This window comes from Diadema antillarum, unplaced genomic scaffold (assembly GCF_040938485.1).
Source record: "Diadema antillarum isolate AM-2024a unplaced genomic scaffold, OU_Dant_1.0 seq00001578_RagTag, whole genome shotgun sequence".
NCBI classification, from domain to species: domain Eukaryota; kingdom Metazoa; phylum Echinodermata; class Echinoidea; order Diadematoida; family Diadematidae; genus Diadema; species Diadema antillarum.
The window spans coordinates 16,470-33,071 of NW_027272297.1; the positions used below are offsets into that span (position 1 = coordinate 16,470).

Genomic DNA, 16,602 nt, shown 5'->3' on the forward strand with positions numbered 1-16,602 from the left:
CACGAGGGCTGGATACCACGGAACATCAGATTTCCAGAACTTCCCTAGCTACATGCATCATGTATGTTTGTCCCTTTTTGCCAGGAATGCTACAGTTGTAGAGGCAGCAAAGGTATGTATAATGAGTGTAGAATTCTGACACACAGCACTGAATATTGTGAATACTACTACAACACTTATCACAATAGATAACATATAGACAAGTATTTCATTAAAGAAAGCACAATATCTCATAGTTTATGAGAGTTCCTCATCACAGTTTATCATTGTATTTGTTATTTTCCCACAATTTAGTCTGATTGAACAATCCATGATGTATAATGTACCGGTAATCTTACCACAGTTTTTGGTTCTTGTGACTCGGAATCTCCATTCTTTACACAGCTGTGCTTACTGTTGTTGACAAAAGACACATCACTTTATAGATGGACATCATTACATTCACTCACCAAAAGCTTCCCATGCTGTACTGATTATCCAACAGCAAAGTAATACTACGGTCTAGTCTTTGTCATATACAGTTCAATACAGTCTCATCACATCCACAAACCTTCAACTGTACATCAGAGGGCTATACGTCATCTGGTAAATCACACTAACAAAACGTTAAAAAGACGATACTAAATGGAAACACACACCAACACATATCCAGGAACACATACTGCACACACATGCACACCGTCACATATTCAAAACATCAACACAAACATTCTTCTAAAATAGCATGCTCCTCACTGTGCGTCAAACACATCTAAAGAGACATTTATATCACTACAGGTGTATTCAATGTACTTTTTATAGCCTACTTTACTGGTATTATGGCAAATCATCAAGAGGGCTTGAGGAATCAAGGTACATACAGACAATTCGTTTTTTCGTTTTCGAAACAAAACGTTGAAAAACAGAATATAGAGTAAAATCTGTTTCAATTTGTCTCTTTTTAAACAGAAAAACAGTCACTGATAAATTATTTTTCTCAAAAAGTAAATAAAAACAAAAACAAAAAATGAATACACAAATTATTTTTTTGCTTAACTTTTATCTTAAATTTCATTTTCCCTCACTTTTTGAGTGTATATCGAAACCAAACAAGTTTCCTAGATTCATTTTAATAACTGTTTTTGATTTTACAAATTAGAAAATTGAACGTTTTTTCAGATTTCGTTTTTCTGTTTTTCCGTTTTTGCTTTTAGCAAACGGATAAACGAATAAATGAAGACTGCCCTCTGCGTTTTTTTTTTTCCGTCGCCCGAGCCTCGGGCTGGCTGTCCCCCGGCCCACGGCTTGTGTCCCCCGTCATAATCTTTTTTGTGTTTTGATTTTAACATATTATTGAAGGCATAATCGTGGATTTAAGTGATTTTACAAGACACTCGGGATCGTACGTACGCTTCGTAGTACCGTACCTAGTGACATGGCACATTAAAAAAAAAAAAAATCATCGCACAGGGCAGTCTTCATTTATTCGTTTATCCGTTTGACAAAAGCAAAAACGAAACAGAAAAATGAAATCTAAACAAGTATTCATTTTTTTCATTTGTCAAAAAGTAAAAAGGAAAATTAAATCAGAAAAACGTGTTTGATTTGTTGATTTACCTGTGAAAAAGAGATAAAAGTAAAAAAGGTTTTAATTCTTATTTTTTGTGATTTATCATGGTTTCATTCCTGACAGAAATTATCTACCAATGATTGCATTTCTGTTTGAAATGACAAAACTGGAAACAGTTTTTTACTCAATATTCTGTTTTTCCTTTTTCTGTTTCAAAAAACAGAAAAACGGATTGGCTGAATGTACCTTGATTTTGAGGACGGGCTGATTTTTGCTACCACACGCATTTCCCATAGACACTTGCTGGAGTGTACTTGGGATTCGTTCTCAATGGTTTAACGTCCCCTTCATTACTCAGCACAGTTTAAGAGTGCTTCATCCCATTTCTACATTATGGTACTTGATGGAAAGGTAGTTTTCATTTTATCACTTACGATGCAGAAGTTGGAACACTTTCAATAGAAAAAAAAAAAATGCTTACCATTCAAAACAGCATTTCACTGCATACTTTCTCACAGCTTAGCAACATGCACACTGAATAAGCCAGTTCGGAGATAGCTCATGTGCACATGGGTACTTATGACCTTTCATTTTTCTCAGTTGGTTAGGCACTTCACTCAATTCAAAGCGACATAATGCAGCAGCTTGCCCAACATAGCAATTTGTGGAACTCGTATCTAACAAAGAATGAACCTGTGTAGATGAAGTGACCAGAATGGTTTGTCAATCAACACTTTGGGAAGCATCTATTTCATTGTGCTGTTTGGAATACATTAACAAACTTTTTCTGTTAACATTGCCAAATACCAGGTTTGCAGCTGTCAGGTGGATGTACTGGCAGGCACCATTTACAAGGATTCCATGAATAATCATAGCATTACAGATGCTTATCTCAGTGAAATTAAAAACCAACCTGTCTCTCGGTACAAACAACCTTTTTCTGCTCATGCTCAAACTGGAACCCCGAACTGGCTTATTCCACCATAATCACAAAAGGGAGATTCTTTTCTTTTTTAGCATGTTTATTTGTTGTCTTAATTTCCATTTGGGTGTAATGTACAAAAACTTAAAAGTTGATCAGCAGGTCTAAAGGTTAAGAACTGAAAGATAATTGTGAACATGGCAACACAGTCCTTGTGATTCATCTTACACAGAATCACCTCATATTAGACTAATCATTATACAGACCAGAATAGCTGGACTTATTTTGTAGATACTTTAATCCCTACTCTTTGAACATCTTCATATTCCAGAGATTCCACATGTAAACAGAAAGTCACACTAACACTATAGCATATGAAGCATTTGAAGGTCTTAACAATGATGTCACTGATATTTGTAGTCTTGATACTGATCTCCCCAATAAAATATTCAAAATGAGAGCAGCTCATACTGTACATACAATGTACTTCCTGTCCAAATCCTGACCTTTGACCCATTCAGGCTGTTGGCGATAAGATTGGGGAATGCTCTCCAGCAGTACCACTCATGGTCCTTGTGAACATGGTGCTTTTTATAATGCAATATGCAAATAACATTTTAATGTTCCTACATGTCATGTATTTACACTGATGAAATGTACATGTTAAGTCTAGTACTGGTCACACGTGAGTGTGAAGAAAACAATTCCAGTTGGAAACTATACAACATCTTTAGCATACATTGCTGACAAGCAAGCTATTCTTGTCTCATTCCATTGGTTAATAGATATAATTTAACATCAAATGACAGTCTAATTTCTACATCACTAATACTACAATAATAATGGGCACTGACAGTGGCCATTTGACGTAGTTCATCTTGCATAATAAGACCTGTTTTACAATGGTGCAGTGTCGAAGACATACTTCTGGTCATTCACAACTTTGTTGAGTATGATTAAAACAGGAATCGTAATATTCCTACATATGTATGCATAATGCCAACAAAATGTTCATCCTTTCATCCGGAAATTTAAAATCATGAATCTTTAGAATTACATGACAATCCTGGTTAGCCATCCAAAGTATACTAAAAATGAACAAAATTTTTTAAGCAATCGAAAGTGATAATAAACTAATCATTACATGATGATCTCCATGTGTACCAAGTTTGTGCATATATCAGTGTAAACTCTTGACGTAAAAATCAGTGCAGAGAAATATACCTGCACTATTTTGTGTAATTACCATTGTGATAAACAACCAAGTAATATGTATAATGAAGTCACTTCACATGTCTGAATCCAATGTTGCATTACAACACTTGTACTATGGAAAATCACTACAGATGGGCAAGATCAATGTACTATAAAATGGCTAGATTAGTTTGGACATCACAAGAACTAATTACCATTTATATAGCTATCACAATAGGCCATTTGGAAGAACTACATCATCAGCATCTACTTTAATTACATTGATGCAAAAAGGATACTAACATTACATCATAAATACACATGTAATAAATCTTTATTTACACTGATGCATGTAGGAATCCAACTTTGGCTCAATTTTGTACCTCACTATCAAAGCTCCTTCCAAGAGAACTTGGAAATACTGGGGGCAGTAAGGAGTAACACGGCCAAGTCAGTTCTTCAAATAATAGATGAACCATTGAATGAATCCATACAGAATCACTTGTCATTGGAATGTTTGGAGTTTCCTTGATATCCTATCTTGCCAAAGAGTATCTTTGACCATCTAACCAAACCAGCCTGAAAATGAAACAATCAATGTGCATGAGGGAATGATGGTCTAAACTTACCTTCGCTTTTAGTCACTTCCTTACCAAACATTCTGTCTTACAATTTATTTTGAAACTATTGAGACATAGCAAGATTTGCTAATCTTCTTATAAAATTTATGATTCAGCTCAGTCTCTTCTGCAGGAAATGATTACTGTGCTGAAATCATTAACATCATTGTACACCTTTCACATTGTACTATGTAAATTGCACATTTAAATGTATATACATCTGAAGTATTCCCCCATATGACATTGTAAAATTACCTGTAGCTTTGTATCAATTACGAACCAATCACATACCTCACCTAAAAATGCTACAAATAATATCGCTGATGAGAATTTTCTTATTCAATCACATAAATACGGTTGTACAATGTACACCCATTTTTCAATGTAATGCCCTGCTTCACTTTGATTCTTTCAGAAAAAAAACCGACAAATAATATTGCTACAAAAAAAAAAAAACCTCAAAAATGTTTTAAGATTCTGCAAGCTCAATAACAGTGGTATTTGTTTTGTTACCATGGTGACCTTCATCCATCATCCATTATGCACGCCTACTCCTTGCTCATGATTATAATAACTTCCTTGGTACCAAGGTGCACTAAACTTTTTATTTCTCAGACAAATAGAAAATGATCTTGGTGATTAATAAAACAAAATATAGGTCAGTTGCTTTGTGATAGCTCAAGGTAACTATGAAACCAACAACAAAAATACATAGACATCCACACACATAACAAAAAACAAAAAAACAAACCTGATACCAATTATGTAAAGAAAGCACATACAGTGTAACACTACATGTGTGTTTATATGGACATAAATAATAAAGTCTGTAAGAATCAGGTGAACCATGATTCATTTCCAAGCTGAACCGAGTATGCAGCTCTGTGCACGTATGTGAGTTCATCAACAACAGAAAAAAAGACACATGAAGAATCATATGAAAAGGATATCATCATTAAAGGGTGTGGTCAATACTGGGTAAATATGACATGGTCGTCACCTAAGTGCTTCAATAAACAGAAAAAACTGAGAGATGGACTTATATCGATGAGTTACACATATGACAAAGACTCATCTTATCAGACTTGGTAACATCTTCTTGAACCAAGTAAACCTACCACACATTTATTGTTTTGGTGTATACCAGATGGAACACATATCATTGAAATCTCTCTTTTTTGTCCAGGCACAGGACATACAAACTACCACCTTGAAAGTCAAAGAACCGCATGAAACAAAATGAAGTGTTTGTAAAGGACACAGTTCTTTACAAGATCCAAGTCTATGATGACATACATGTGAGACACAATTAATGTGTGAGCATTTTGGGAGCTTTTGAAGAGGTCTGGGTAAATGATCTTGATGCACAATGACTAGATATTTTGATTTATTGCTAGAAAATTCTTCAACACTTTCTTTCATCTGCAAAGAAATAATTGATCTAACCTCTCTGGTGCATGTCTGTGCTCAGAGTTGATATTTCACAGAATATGTATGAAGTGAGAGAAGTGTGTTACACAAATATCTACACTTTCCTCATGCAGATTGCTACAGCAAAGTCTAGATTGTGGTATACATGTATGGCTGTATCTTTACATTGATTGCAAGACACACAATTATTTGACCACAATAGCAGGTTGCTTTAACTGTAAGCATGTCAGAGTAAATGAAAGTTTAATGCTACTCTACATCATGTAAGTCAAAACATTGCTCCAAATACATATTTTCTTCTTTGGGTAGATAGAGGTAGTATCAATTGCCATCTCACTGTATAGGGGATAATTAGTCGTTCTCACTGGTGTGCTATCTCATACCTACAGCTTTCACTTGGATAATAATGTGGTACTCGTTGTTCCATCATGGGAGTAACTACTAAAGGGAGGGAGAAAGGATGATTCACTTTGATGGGAAAGTAGTAACAATATATGATGTCTTAACTCCCATATATATACATATAGAGGAGCACACTACGGACATGAACAATTTACTGTAACCTTGTAATCCTACGACATGAATCATTCACAGTTTGGTCATCTAATTACATGATCTCGTACTTCTACAAAAAGAAATCTGGTAAGCCGCCACATCCTGTTTCTCCATGAAATAATCATACTGACTGCACATCAGCTGAATTGCAACACAAGCTGATCTTGTAAAGAGATCACTACATAGATTAATATATTGCCCATGGAATTTGATACACATAAATATATATAATGTAGCACCTATGAAATAATAGCCAACACATATCTAGTCTTATGTATATATGTTATGTTGCAACAATTCAATAAATAATGCAAATACGCCAGTCAAAAACATAACGAAAGACATGTAAAAATATTTCACTCCCTTGTCAATACAATAACAGTACAACTTGGCCAAAAACGACCCAGATGTAATCTTTCCCCAATCAAGAATATTATCAGGTGATGAATAAACACAAATCAAGCTTTCACTGCGGGACACCAGAGTAATTGATTTACTACATATAAAAAAGTCCATTCCTGTATTGACACAAATGAAAAAAGATAATAATATCAGAATTTGTTGTTTAGTGGAGCAAACATCCATTAACATGATGACCACGGCTACCATTACAATACCACAGAATTAGAATGGGAAAAAATTATCCTACTTAGGAGGATGGGCCTGTATTCACAGGGTGGGACGAAGCCTATGATTGACATCTTCTAAACAGTTCATCTTTGAACCAAAGCTGATTCCCAAGACTCTTCAAAGGTTAAAGGTCACAACAGGCTGACTGCTCTCTCCCTCTCTTGAGGTGAAAGGTCAAGGTGTTCCACTGATGGCACTGAAGATGGTGTTGGATGATCGCCTCTCCAAGTGATGTTCATCCTCACTCAGCTACAACATGAGAAACAAGAGGATTAAACCATTAGTGTGATGCACAGAAAATAAGTCATCTGCATGGCTTAAACATGAGTCTGTGACAGGAAAACCTCTTTGAGAACTTTTGAAAGAGTGTAGCTACACCAAGCTCCATGATTCCACATTCATTTATGATTTTTTTTTAATGATTGATTTCAGTCTTTTAATTGGCGTTATCATTTGCCTGACACATAACTTTTCAAACACAATTGAATCAGACACTGGGTGTGCTCATTTAAACAAATCTAGTTCCTCTAATGCTGATATAGATTCTAGCACTATATGGATCTCTCATTCCAAATTTCTGTCACTTCTTCTACATACACATATTTACTACACTTGTAAAGCATAATGGAATGAATGATGCAATATCTTCCCATTCAGAAGGAATGTAGCAGCCTCCTTTGTTCCTTATAAATTGTCAGGTTGTGAGATTGAGAAAGTGCTGACATGACCTAATGTCCTCAAAAACAACTTACAAAGAAAACCCCACATCAAATACTTCTAGCTGTGTTAAATCTTCCTGATTGAAAATGAATGAGAGAACAGACTAATCAATACTAAGAATAGCAGAGACTTGTAAGAAGGCTATTACCTTTTCTCCCATGAGGGATTGGATGGATTGAACCATGGCAAAAAACTTTTGCTCCAAGTCGTCATGGTATTCTTGTTGGTCTTCTTTGATCAGTTTTGCATTGACAAAGAGGGCAGCACCACAAGCTGCCACAAAGTCTCTGTGTAAAGAAACAAAAACCAAGGGTCAAAGCATGACAGTATTTTCAAACTTTACAGTTTTCTTTCAATGTACTTACACAAATTTTACCTAAAACATATCCTTCAAAACCTATCCTTCCACTGCCTACACTGCTCAGCACATCTCCCTTTTTCTCACAGCATAGTTTACACATACAGATCACAAAACTTTCCTCATATTAAACAAAAGATGAATACTGGGCATCTCTTTGAAACCATGGAGCTCTATTCAAAGTGCAATAACTCTGCTCCATCAAAAAGTGCTTTTACTCAATAGAGTGACATCAACACAAAACAGTGTGCTTCATTAAAATCTGACTTTTGAGCACATAAAAAAAAATCACATCTTTGGTTTAAATTTGTGTCTATAATGGAGACTCGTGAGGTGATTATGTAACTATCTCATCCAAATTGAGTATGAGGTTGCCACTAACATCACTGCCTTGAAAAAAACACAAAAACAAGTTAACATCTACAGTTCTCATTCGGTTCTAAATTTGAAGAGAAATCCACAATTTTCTTGTTAGGCTCGACTGTCATGAAAGTCAACTTAAAGGGATAGTACAGTATTGATGGAGATGAGAATTGGGCTTTTAAATTTTTGCAAGATACCAAGAAAACACTTCTGATATAGTACAGAGCATACCATTTTAAGAGGAATTCAAAGTGTATTTGATGAAAATTGGGTTTAGAATGACTGAAACATCCAAAAACAAGGTAAAACAAAGTGATCGTAATAAAGTGTGGGTCCCACACTTTATTAGAATCGCTCTTATTTTGATATCTCAGCCATTTCAAAACCAATTTTCATCAAATAAACGTTGAATTCCTCATAGAATCATATGTCCTTTCATATTTCATAAGAAGTTTCTCATTATCTCACCAAAAAATGTTAGAAACCTGAAATTAGGTCTCAACCAAAACTGTATGATCCCTTTAAACATGGAGTTGTACTTTCAACATTTACTTTAACCCTAATCAGGCTGGGGGGGGGGGCGGAATACGCCCCCCCTCGACGTTTCGCGCAATATCTTCGCAACGCGATAAGCTCCCGCCGCGATGTTTCATGACTTTTTTCTTTGAAGTATCGCGCAACTTTTGAGACCCAAATTGTTGCGCCCGCGCGTACCGTTTTGACGCGACGCCTGTTCAAAAAAAAATTTGTCAACCCCAAAATTGCTCCAAAACATGATTTTGTGTGCAAATCCAATGCAAATTGTGTTTTTTCAATTAATTCACATAAAAATTCATATCTTCACTTAGAATGGCCGAAATTAATTTATTTTAGCATAATAATGCTTCGAAAAATGTCTGTGACAAATTTTGGCCAAAAAACAAACAAAAACAAAAGGTCAAAAAACAAAGGAATACATAAGAAATTCAAAAAACAATAAAACACATAAGAAATTAATTTCGATACAAATTTTTTTTTATCCTATGTCTCAGAAGAATGATACAAGAAACATTTTAAAAAAGAAATTAGCTTAATTGGAGCATTAATACAAAAGTGATTTAGAGCCCCAAACTGATTTTATGCATAAATTACAATAATTAATTAATATAAAATATAAGAAACATTTTTCAGAGAAAGCAACCATACATTTTGATAGAATACGTTGCGGGCGTTGCTTGTGCCGATTTTCGGCGCGATCGCGCGTTCCATAGGCGAGATCTGAAGGGGGGGCGGAATCCGCCCCCTCCCCCTCCCCCAGATATAGCATAGCCAAAAAAGCCAAGCCTGATTAGGGTTAAATAAGCAAGTTTGTTGTACCTCTTCCATTTGCTGAAAAGAAAATCTAACAATGATTCAAATTATCATACTCAGTCATCACATCATGGTAAGACGCTTACAGCTGATGTCTGGTTTGTGCATGAATGAAATATAGGCATCCTGCATGAACTGTGACAAAACCAAGACTTGAATTCAACACTTCATGCTACATTAAACCAAAAGTAACCTTCTCTGTACTGTAGAACATCTCTAAATTTGGAGTCCTAAATGACATTACTAAGTAAACTCTTGTTTACCAGTGATAGTACCACAGACTAGTGTGATGCACACAAGAGCCCAAGACAGATAATGAGTCATTCTAAATAGTCTTCTGAGTGAAGTTACCTACGCATTTCACTCCACTCTAGGTATTTTACAACATGAGGAAATATTTTGGCTCTAATCTATATAAATATATAAATATATATATAAATATATATATATATATATATATATATATATATATATATATATATATAAATATTGGTTATTATTATTATTATTAATCTAGAGGTGAGATGTCTGGTACAATACTGGGCATTTTTAGTTACAAAAAACAAACAAAAAACAAACAAACAAACAAACAAACAAACAAACAAACAAACAAACAAACAAACAAACAAACAAACAAACATCTCCTGTATTAGAAAACTGCAGTAGTTTCCTCCCTTCATATCTCACATTACGCTCAATTTTTGCAGAAGATCAAATGGAAAGGACATAATGTGACATTACATCCGTCCAAAAATTGCAGCAGTGTATTCTGGATTGACGTGGAATGCCGAAGTGTTACAGATTAATTCAGTACTTACTTGAAGACTTTTTTGAGGTCGAAGATCTGCTGTTGGTTCCATTTCTCTTCCCGTCCTTTGCCAAGGAAAGCAGCAGCGTAGGCTTGGGGACCAGCATTTACCTGATAACACAAAACATCACAACAACTGATGAAAGATATGCCTCTCTTGCACTTCATCCTTTTATCCAAGATGAGTAATATTTATTCAATGCCTGAACTGTACAGAGAGTTTGTGTACTGACAAATTAAATTATCTTTATTGGGAAGAGACTTGCTAATCATTCCATGTATGACAAACCAACAAGAAAAATCAAAAGCAAAACCAGTCCAACAACCCACTGCACTCAAAAGCATTAGAGGTAAACTATACATTAACATCAAACCTATGACATTATGACACCTTCAACTACATACAAACAGTACATTCCCGTTAAAATCTATCAGATTAGAAATTTAGGACCCCAAATTATCATCTATATAACTTTACATACAGCTGTATCTTGTTGTTCAGTTACAGCTGTATAACAAAATTTTGATATAATGCAAGAAAATTGCTGGTCCCTAGGACTTTGTTAAAATGGGAGTCGCCTGTATTTAAAGTTTATGCTAACTTTGAGAAACCCCCTATACTGGAGTAGTTGTGCAACTTCTAGTAGGTATACTTTATAACTGTGTACTTTCAACTTGATGCACTTCAATGAATGAATCGATAATTCTAACTTGCCAAAAATCAGATTAGTTTCGACAATGTCATGAAAATATTTATAACTATGTTCACATTATCTCCTAGTTCCAGCAGGGAACAAGAAATCTTCAGAGCAGTCCTGAGAAAGCCATCTTCACTCAGTGACCATTAAATCCTGGCCATCACTAAAGGCACTTTCCAGGACTTCATACAGTGCCTAAGTGTTGGGCCCGTTTCATAAAACTTGTCATCAGTGACAACTGCCACATTTCTATGACAAATTTGCTCTCAGCCAATCAGATGCAAGGATTTCAGTAGCTTGTCACATCTATGACAACTTGTCACTGATTACAAGTTTTATGAAACAGGCCCCAGGTCCACCATATAAACAGGTTTTGATGCCTTCCACATCCAAGTGGTGGGATGAAGGACACCTGATGCATACAAGTCAGTGGGTATAGGGTCTGGGAAACTTCACAAGAAAGAACACAGGATAGGTGGAGGGTTTAAATTAAGACATCTACAATCTAGGGTAGATCCTAGTAAAGAGGTCTAGGATCTGTGGAAGGTCCAAGTGAAGAAGTCTGGGATCTGTGGTGGGTCCAAAAGAATAAGATTTATGGTGGATGCACAGACTGTTGGCTCACCTGTACACTGACACTGCCTTGCAGGAGAAGCTGAACACGCTTCATGTCCACATTGTCACTGCTTAGTACCTCATTCATCTCACGCACTTTACTCTGCAGCTCTTCTACAGCCACCTGCAGCGGGTTCAGTTCCTGAGACTGCTGGTACACCACCTGGATCCTCTTGGTGATGTACGGGAATGTGTGTGATGCTGTAAAGGACATGACGGAATCACAAAACATTTCAGATTTGAACATGAAACATGATGGATACATGATAAGAAGAGTAGCTCATACCACTAGATCATCCAAGACAACACTGAGTTTACAAAAACATTGTGGCCAAGGGCACTTTGAGCTAGAATAAATTTTTGTTTCTTTACGCACAGCTTTCAGATTCATATTCCTTGAGAACACAATTAATTGACTATTTTCATCAGTGACACAGAATCGTAAAACACTGAATTGTATGCCTACAGTTTATTGATATTAATAAAGGGAACATGTAATATCTCTTGACAGACTATTCTAAAACAATCAATTCCTTAAAAGACACTAGGTCTTACAACCATCCCTTAATTTGCCAGTCCCGATGCTGTCCAGTGTCTGCTGGAAGACAAAAGATCCCACTATGTTCTCTTTCCGCTGGCCACACCAAGGTCCATTTACAAGAAAGCACAGCGTACTTTGACATCCTTCACTCACTGGTTAGTATGGTCTTCCTCTTGTACTGCTCCTCCACAGCCCCTGACCTGGCTGTGCCCTGCTTGGTGTATGGTGTCTCAAAGACAAACCTTCGGATGTTGTTGGACCTCTCAAAGATTGTCTGTCTGTCCACCAGCTCTCGTTCATCAAAGTATGGCTTGACAAATGTGACTTGGATGTAGGCTACAGTGGGCTTGAGGGTGTCAATGTTCACCTGAAACATGATCCACAATGAAATTTGAGGTGAATAAGATACAAATAAATTGTAAACTATGCATTTCTATAGGAATGAACTTTTATGAGACTGAAGTGTACGTACCTGTGTCATGGCTAAAGATAAAGCAGGTTTGCATAAACTCTTCAGCATGGGTCTTGGCAAACTATTTACTAAGACCTCAAAGTTTCCTGCAATAAATATGTACATAATTCTTCCAGAAAAGGTTGAAATCAAACTAACAACAACAACAACAACAACAACAACAACAACAACAACAACAACAACAACAACAACAACAACAACAACCACAACAACAACAACAACAACCACAACCACAACAACAACAACAACAACAACAACAACAAAAGATATTGAAACTTATCATGGTCATTACATCTCAAAAACAGAGAAAACAGTCTTTGCTCTCCCTAGATTTGCTACAGATACAGCTCTGAAAACTCATGACTTTTGATGCATTACTCCACCAGCTAATTAACCAAACTTGTAATGGATGCTGAAATGAGGGAGGAGTTGTCCAAATCAAGGAAGATATGCTATTACTGCACCTTGTTTGAGTCCCGGATCAACTCCACATTCTCTGCTCCATACTTGTCTGAGTACAGGTTTTGCAACCTTTCACAGACAGATGCCAGCGTTGTGACCTTTGGCTCCTTGTAGATGTACTCTTTCCCATCATCCTCTTCAAAGTGCTGCAATTAAAAAGATCACATTTTACAGACAAACATTAATCAAGTTTCAACTTTATTTTCCCTTCAACACATTCCATGTTAGCTATACATCACAATACCTGCAGAGGGCTTTGATCAATTGATGAGTGACATATGGTGCTCTTCAAACAAGTGTACCATATTCAATGGAAAATGGAAAAAAAGAAGATAATTGAAACTAAAAAGACCATCATGATCACAAAATTAATGCTCGCAAAGCTCACAATTCATAAATCATCATAAGATTTGTAAGGGTATGCAAAATTGAAACCTTGCATTAACATCTCTCTGTCTTTTGCTATCTCTATTTATCTATTCATCTATCTATCTATCTACAGGCGGTATCTACTTACCTGTCTATCTATTCATCTATCTACCTATCATATCTATCTACCGGTATCTATCTATCTATCTATCTATCTATCTACCGGTATCTATCTATCTACCGGTATCTATCTATCTACCGGTATCTATCTATCTATCTATCTATCTATCTATCTATCTATCTATCTATCTATCTATCTATATATCTATCTATCTATCTATCCATTTGTATCTTTCTCCAGCAATGTAAATACAATACATGTTTGTTTACATTCATAAAGTAGTATTCCACATCACTGCTCTTACCTGCTAATCTGTCTGAGTATTGAAAGAGAAAAAGACACAAACTGACCTGTCCAAAGAATGCGACCCTGAAGTAGTTTCCGAGAAGTCTTTTCCCTGTTCCCTGGAGCTTCATGACTTTCTCATAGGCCTTACTCAGCTTGCCATAGGCTAGGGCCAGTCTCTGTATATACAGGAGGAGGAGGAGGAGGAGAAAAAAAAGCAACATGTGACCATATGTAGAAGATTTGTTATAATACCTATACATGATAGAGGTGATAATTGGCACAGGAACACAAAGAGTGATATAATGAAAAAGGTTTGGATGCTGTTTGTAAACAGACTTCAACCCACTTGGAAATAACATTTCAAACCATGAGGTTATTACACACAGTACATTGGCAACAACAAAAGGTATAATATGTTGTATTATAGGATTATAAGTCAAAAGTACTTGAGAGAAAAGCATATTTTCAACTTGAATTTTCTGTGAGAGTCATATCTGCAGCATCTTAATAATCCAATACACAATACCTTTTCTGTGTCTTTGTCCCTTGTGTTTGCAAAATGTCTACCAAAATTTGTGTTCACATTTTTTTTTTGGTAATGTGTACAATGCATGCTGTTTTGCTTTGATGAATCCCATTCCTGTATACATCTGTGAGATCCTCAGCCCTTCAGTCATCAGACTATTAGGGCATAAGATGTACAGCCCCTTCAGACTACACTCTATTGTGGCTGTAATATCTACAGCCCCTTCACACAAAACACTATTGGGGGATTTCAGATCTACTTACCTGGAAGTCTCTTTTCCTCTCATAGAATGGGATGATGAGTTTGTAGAGCTCCCCCATAGACTCATATCTCTCAGACTTCTGTAGTCCCTCAGCACATCTCTCCAGCTGGTGCAGAAGGTTATCCTGGGGATTTAAACATTATTTAATGTCACCGTCACTTTGAAGTGTCATTTAATCAGCATTTATCATTTTGTCCATGCTGCTTCACAGAGACTCCAACCCAAAGCACCTTCTGATCTGGAGATCCTCCCACCTGAAACCTGTAGCAAACGGGAGACTCCAAGTTGATGTGTGCGAAGCGCGAAGTTCCTTGGGTTCTAGATGCTCTCTTGTGCTATCTAAGGCTTATTTTTTCAACACACTATAGAAATAAGTAAGAAATCCTTTCCAACGGGAGACAAAGAACCAGGCCGGGAGAAATTAAATCTCAAACGGGAGAACGGGAGATTTTGCAAAAATGGGTTTTCGGCGGGAGATCTCCCGTCGAAAACGGGAGAGTTGGAGTCTCTGGCTTCAGTTTGAAACCAATCATCACTGGGTAGATTACAGTCCTTAAGAGTTTGAATATACTGTTATGTCACTCAAATTATCGAAGTTTCAGAGACTTCATTTGAGGAACATACAATGTACGTCTGCATTCAGTCAAAGCATTCCTAGAGAAAGAGAGAGGGAAGACAAAGGCTCTGAAGTTTGGTTGGATACATAATACCACAGTCCTGTTTTATTCCAACCTCACCCTGCACCCCCATCCCCAAACCTGAGAGGTTGCCATGGTTACCTCGGTGTACTGGACATCCTGCATGCCTGTGTCACTCTTGATGCCCTTCTCCTCTCCCTCCACGTTGGGTGAGATGGCCTTGAAGGCCTGAGCACCCTGGACGTAGGTTCCTTTTTTCTTCAGGTATTCCGCCATCAGGGCTGCAATGTGGATATAACAGTGGGCAGCCTGTTGGGCAAAAAGAGACAAGAATATTGATTAATATGAAGATTTCTCATCAAGGTACATTATTTCCTTAGAGGATGTAGATGGGAGCAACATGCCAATGAACTTATGACAAATCTAGGAGTATGTTTAATGCAAATAATGTATTTCAATCATTTGACTGTAATGTCACTCTAGAACCATTGCACAGTATGTGATTTTTAAGTTGAGATGTTCGCGAAAGGTTTAAGAGATGTCATGTCTTCTCATTAAGTGTACTCTCTGTGGGACCTAAGACAACATAATACTTGGACATGGCAAGACGATCTCAGTCAAACCACAAGCCTGAGCAAGTTTGTCGGTCAACAGAATTAAATGAAGGCATTTTCTCCTTAGTGCATGACACAGGCTGTGTGACTACCTACCTCTGAAAAGTTGCCGTTTTCAATGTGGATACGGGCCATGCTATCCAGCCAAGTACGGCGAAGTTCCGGGGTGCTGGCATAGGACTTGGCCAGCTTGTACTGCAGGTCCACCAACATCTCAGGGTCTTTCTCATGCTCACGCATCTGAGCCGTTGCCATAAGAACAGTGCGGATCTTTTTGGTGAGGTCCTTCACCTGCATAGGGAAGGCTGTGTGCTGGATTGAGAGAAGGATAAAAAGGTAGTTGGTGAAATTCAGCTGGACACATGGTCTTTTTACTGTGTGCAGAGATGGCCTTACTCTCACATTTCGACAAACATTTCACTGTTTACAGATTTACTTTACAAATACATGTACATTTCAGAACTGGCTCCTACTATGTCATTCATGACAGACCAAA

At 36.8% G+C, this 16,602-nt stretch overlaps 1 protein-coding gene across 1 annotated transcript in view; it reads right to left on the bottom strand.

Annotated features, from left to right (window-relative positions):
* Nucleotides 1-4,815: 4,815 nt before the first annotated feature.
* LOC139710850 (dedicator of cytokinesis protein 9-like) overlaps nt 4,816-16,602 on the bottom strand; it is a 119,831-nt gene continuing 108,044 nt past the window's right edge. Inside the window, exons 42-51 of the mRNA XM_071622772.1 lie at nt 16,203-16,418; nt 15,634-15,801; nt 14,856-14,978; nt 14,129-14,242; nt 13,291-13,434; nt 12,508-12,721; nt 11,824-12,014; nt 10,511-10,611; nt 7,770-7,908; nt 4,816-7,150 (exon numbers count right to left, since the gene is read on the bottom strand). Coding sequence (XP_071478873.1) covers nt 7,076-7,150; nt 7,770-7,908; nt 10,511-10,611; nt 11,824-12,014; nt 12,508-12,721; nt 13,291-13,434; nt 14,129-14,242; nt 14,856-14,978; nt 15,634-15,801; nt 16,203-16,418 — 1,485 coding nt within the window. The 3' untranslated portion in view covers nt 4,816-7,075. The remainder of the gene's footprint in view (nt 7,151-7,769; nt 7,909-10,510; nt 10,612-11,823; nt 12,015-12,507; nt 12,722-13,290; nt 13,435-14,128; nt 14,243-14,855; nt 14,979-15,633; nt 15,802-16,202; nt 16,419-16,602) is intronic.